At 44.3% G+C, this 5,209-nt stretch overlaps 1 protein-coding gene across 1 annotated transcript in view; it reads right to left on the bottom strand.

The window, feature by feature from the left end:
- Positions 1–3,644: 3,644 nt before the first annotated feature.
- The window catches only part of LOC123967416 (serine protease 33-like), a 5,682-nt gene continuing 4,117 nt past the window's right edge, over positions 3,645–5,209 (bottom strand). The window contains exon 5 of the mRNA XM_046043512.1: positions 3,645–4,130. Within this exon, the coding sequence (XP_045899468.1) occupies positions 3,882–4,130 (249 nt within the window). The 3' untranslated portion in view covers positions 3,645–3,881. The remainder of the gene's footprint in view (positions 4,131–5,209) is intronic.

The following is a 5,209-nucleotide window of genomic DNA, read 5'->3' as shown; positions in this document are numbered from 1 at the left end:
TGTTGAACTAGACTGCATTAGTTTGAGTTAGGTGGACCTAATAAACTGGCTGTAGCTGCTGCATTAATACTTTTGAAGTTCAGTTGTATAAATGAAAGCTATCTACTGGAGAAAATGACACACATAAAATACATTTTCTGTGTATGTCTTTAATTTTGATTACCAGTTGTAGCAGCCTTTTATTTATACGTATATGCTGCAATTTCATTTTCTTTATTCCCATTAATTTCGGCTCAGTATCAACATTCCTCTGGGTTGATAAGGATCATTCAGATCACCCGCACAGGGTGTGGGGACTGATTCCTCAGCAATGATTGAGAGCAGTTATGTGATTCCCCTCTTTGCCAGTCAGGGTCGCCTATTCTTCAAGGCATAAGAGAGGTGGGGAACTGCACACTGAGGGCATTCTGATTAAGGGGTAAGTGAGAGTTTGACCAAAACCTGCATGGAGGGCCCATGTAGGCCCAAAAATGACATTGCATCCCACCAGCAATAATATCTGGTTCACCGCCAGATGGTTTTGATAGCAGAAAAATAAAAAATAAATAAATTGACAGCTGCAGTTACTCACACAATCACTTCCGCTTAAGTTATTGTGCCTCCAAAATAAAAGCACAATAAATTTTTTTGCAGCAATGCTTTATGTAGAGTTTATTGAGAGCTTTTATTTTGACTTGTTTGACAAACCTGAAAAAGCCGTCAGTAAACGTGTGACTGGATTCCCCAAAATTTCCTCAGAGAAATGAAAAAATGAAAAGCGTCCACAGTTATGAATGTGAATCGCCGGGACGCACACACACACTGCAGCACATGTTTTATTGTGAGCATGTGCAAAAGTGTCCTTATAAAAAAATATCTGCAATTGTTTGGAATTGATCTAACAACCTTTCTAAAGGAGTCCGGCACAGTACCAACTGTGCTAAACATGTACACATACAAGGATTTGAAATAATTTGACTTTGTTCTGGCCCGCCATGTAACAGCTTAAAAAAAATTTGGCCCAATGCCAGACTTATTTGTCGACCCCTGCTGTAGCATATAAGAGCTGTAACCGTATTGTTCAGGTCGGCTGAGTCAGTGAACATACTTTTATAGGAGAGCCTTTCCCGATCTTATTTGACTTTATTTTTATTTTGTTTTTGTATTATTGATTTTTGGGTATTATTGTCTTTACACTTGTTAAAGCACTTTGTAACTTGTTTTTGAAAATCGCTCTACAAATAAAGATTATTGTTATTATTATTATTATTATTAGAGAGGCTCACGAGAAATGTGAAAAACCGATTTTCTAATTTAATTGAGTCACAATCCTGTCCTGAGTTCCTCCATTTTCTATGGAGTGTTCTGCTAGGGAAATGGCAGTGTGGTGGCAGATAGGAGGAGACTTGACAGTCGCTCTGTTCTTGGATGCCCCCTTGACACCGTGGAGATGGTGGGAGACAGGAGGATAGTGGGTAAATTATCCTCCATGATGGAGAACACATCCCACCCCATGCAGGATGCTCTGAGGACCCTGAGCTGCTCCTTTAGTGAGAGGTTACTGCACCGTCACTGCGTCAGGGAGAGATACCACGGGTCTTTCCTGTCTGCTGCTGACAGACTTTACAATCAGCAGTGCTCCCCCTACTGAGAGCAGCATTGGGATTCATCACAAAAAATATACTTAAAAAATATACTGCAGGTCCCGCAGTAGTGCTGATAAGATGGAATCAACAAACGAAGTTTAAAGTGAGTGTATGCGCCTGCTCCCGAAAACGGAGGCTACTGTACGGGCCTGACTCGAAGTGGTGACCTTGGGTATGGGAGGAGGACACGCAGACGAGGAGGCTAAACCCCATGGGCACTAGCGCCGGTCGCCAGTGCATCTCTTAAGGTGTCGGGGAGTGAGGTTTACTCACTGCACAGCCTCGCTGGCTTCCGTCACACGGGCTTATACAATAGAAGACCAAAACAAGGCAAGTCTGAAATTTGGAAAACTTCTCACTTGTTACTGACAAAAATGAATGCAATGATTTATGTCGGTTATTCTGAACATTTAGCATAGCCCAAACATTTGTGTCCTTTGTTTACTCTGCATGTCACAATGTTTGCGGGTGTGGGTGGGAGTGGATACACATGTTGCAGGAGCGTGCGGTAATGGTCACAAAATCAGCAGGAGCGGGATCAAGAAAACAGTCCCACGCAAGTCCCTGATCTGTGTGTCTTCTCATACTTTCACACTTTGTGTCACGCTCTGCCGGTTGGCCATCCTTTGTGTTGCACTTTTGTGTTTAGTTAGTGTTATTTTGGTCTGTTGGGTTTTGGGGGTCTGTCTTGTCTTTCGTCTAGTGTTCGGTAACCCTTGTCATGTCTGTTACCCCAGTGATCCCTCTGCATGTCTGTCTCTGTTTTCCCCTCTGCTCTCTCTCTCTGCCTCGTTAGCCTCATGTCTTTCACCTGTGTTGCTCCCGCCCTGCTCGTTAGTCCCTGTGTATATATACCTGGTGTTTCTGTCTTGTCTTTGTCCGGTCATTGTTCATGTTACCCCCCAGTCCGTCGTGTGTGTACTCTCTGCCTGCCTGTAACCAGCCTTGCTTGTCTTGTCTCCCTGTACTTTTGGATTTTGGATTTCTGTTATTCAGCCACTCACCTGTAAGTGTGCTCGCTTTTGGTTATATTAAAACCCTTCGATGAACTATACCTGCTCCGCTCTGTGTCCTGCGTTTGGGTCCTCCAACCTGCCTCCACACCACGATCGTGACACTTTGCCCTGCTGCAACTGTAACACTATGAATTTCCACGTCGTGGGATTAATAACGGATTTTTGAATTTAATTGAGTTAAAGTCAGACAAACACACTGATCCACACAGCTTTTTGTTGGCGCAGCCGGGTGCTGCCATGCAACCGAAACACAACGCTTTTATACAGAGATCCCACAATAAACGCAGAAACATTGGCATACCGGCTGTGGCTTTTCACACGGACATGTTCCTTTCTGCTCAGCCTTCCCAGCTCAGAGGCAGATCAAATCAAACCCCCTTTTCAGTTTACCTTTCAGACAGCAGACACTGGAATCCTCCTGGAAAATAAGTGATTAATAAGTGATTTTTGGTGTTAGTGGACTACATTTGGAGGAGTTGTCACTTTTAAACCCTTCATTTAAAAGTAGGTGAAGCAGGAAAGCAGGTGGCATCCAGAATCTCTTTTTTGATCTCTAGCTGTCACCAACAGAAGCAGAATAAAGTCATAGATTAATTAATGCAGCTTTAAGCCTCCACTGTCTCTCAAATTTTAGGTTGTTTACATTCAGTTGTGCTTGTCGCATCTATAAGAAGAAGGGTGAGTGAGCGGGTAGTATATTATGTATAGCATGTCAGTGGCAGCTGTGTTTGATGCTGTTGTTGATGGTGGTGTTGGACGCTGGAGACAACTGTCTGAGCCATGAAGGTCTCAAAGCATTGAGTTTGGTGCAGACCATCAATGAATCTGCTCGTGTTTGATTGGTGGGGGTGTAGATATTTTGAACACTGCTGCACAGAATCAAGAGCCGCCCTGCTCACACATCATTGGACCGCCAAAATAACCATGAACAAACAAGTGAGACGGATATGTTCAAGTCCAACTTTTAATGAAACTCCAAAAAAATCTTCTTTTTTTCTTTTACTAAATGTGGTATGCCTGAGGGAAGAACACATTCTCACCCCCGACTCGTCACATATTGATGCTTGGTTAACGCCCTTTGCCATCACCTTTTAACGTCCTGGGTACCCCTTTTGCGTCATTTATTGATATTTAGGGCTCTGTGGTCAAATTAGCAACACATACCAACAACAAAAATACTAGAAATTTATTAGACCAAGTAAGTTCTGTCTAATTAAGTCTGGACATGGCAGGCACTAACTTAGCCTGTGGCTTTTGGTGGCAGGCCTGGACAGGTGACGCTGAGGTCACTGTCAGTCCCAGAGGACCTGAAGGTGAGGAAGCCTGGCTGGTTGCTGGTGATCTGGCTGTTGATCCAGGACTGATACTGGGAGACTCTGGAGTAGATTCCCGGGAAATTAGGCTCGGCACAGTCTCTTCCAAAACTCACGATTCCCCCCTGGATCCAGCGACCGCCCTGCTTGCTCACCAGTGGACCTCCTGAATCCCCCTTTAAAGAGACAAACATTTAGTAGAAGAATTCTTTGCAGAAGGTGAAATCTGACACAAATACAGGTGTGAAAATGATCACCTGACAGGAGTCCTTCCCTCCAGCACTTAACCCGGCGCACATCATGTTGCTTGTGATCAAGCCCACTCCATAGTTACAGTTACACTTTCTGTTCCCCACAATCGGCAATTGCACCTCCATTAGGTTTCCTGGGGGTGGAAGGGACACTGAAGAGACACAAATATAATGTGAAAAATTAATATTTTTTTCTTTGCGGGTTGGCTGGTCAGTCACAATGACAACTCAACATTATGATGTCTGCGGCCATCGGCCCAACCCTACTCCTATCCTTTAGTATCCTTTGGGCTCTGCGTAGGCACCTCACCTCACCGATATCACTGATGCTCAGGAGATCTTCTGAGTAGTTTTAATCACCCGCTGCAGAACCCTTTCTATTCTGTAGCTTTTTATTGCTCCTCTGTAAAAGCTGACAAGAACTTGGCATGAGAATTTAGCCTTCTTAAGCTTCCTTAAGACATACCGTCGTTTTTGAGTTTTTCACCAGCGTGGAGCTGTGAGACGACCATGTCAGGTTCTCTGTGATGCTGATTTAGAACCTGAAACTGTTCACCTGCTCCTCCTCGGCTTCACTGAAGTAGACAGGAGTGTGTGTCTTTGTCTCCTTTTTTTCAAAAATCAATCAATCAGTGATCAAGAATAGCCCAGCTATCTCAACACGCCATAAGCAAAGAAAGAAGGTTTTGTGTTTTGCTGCTCCCCTGGATAGAAGGAGTAACATTTTTGCATTAAACTATCTGAGAAAACAGTTCTTGTCACCATTGTAGTCAGAGTATCTCTGAAAATGTACTCCAGGTGCTTTCTGACCCACCTCCACTTCCAATGGTGCCCCAGCCGGTGACCCAGGCTGCAGTGCCGCTGTAGAAGGTGCTGCCTGGGGCTGCCAGGCAGACGGGCTGGATGTAGGTGGTGAAAGTCACCGGTGAGGAGAGCTTCAGGAGGCAGAGGTCGTTGTTATTAGTGTTGGAGTTATAGTTGGGATGAATGATGATCTGTGACAC

This window comes from Micropterus dolomieu, linkage group LG02 (genome assembly GCF_021292245.1).
Source record: "Micropterus dolomieu isolate WLL.071019.BEF.003 ecotype Adirondacks linkage group LG02, ASM2129224v1, whole genome shotgun sequence".
Lineage (NCBI taxonomy): Eukaryota > Metazoa > Chordata > Actinopteri > Centrarchiformes > Centrarchidae > Micropterus > Micropterus dolomieu.
The sequence above is the reverse complement of the archived record's forward strand: the minus strand, read 5'-3'. Positions and strand labels throughout refer to the sequence as shown.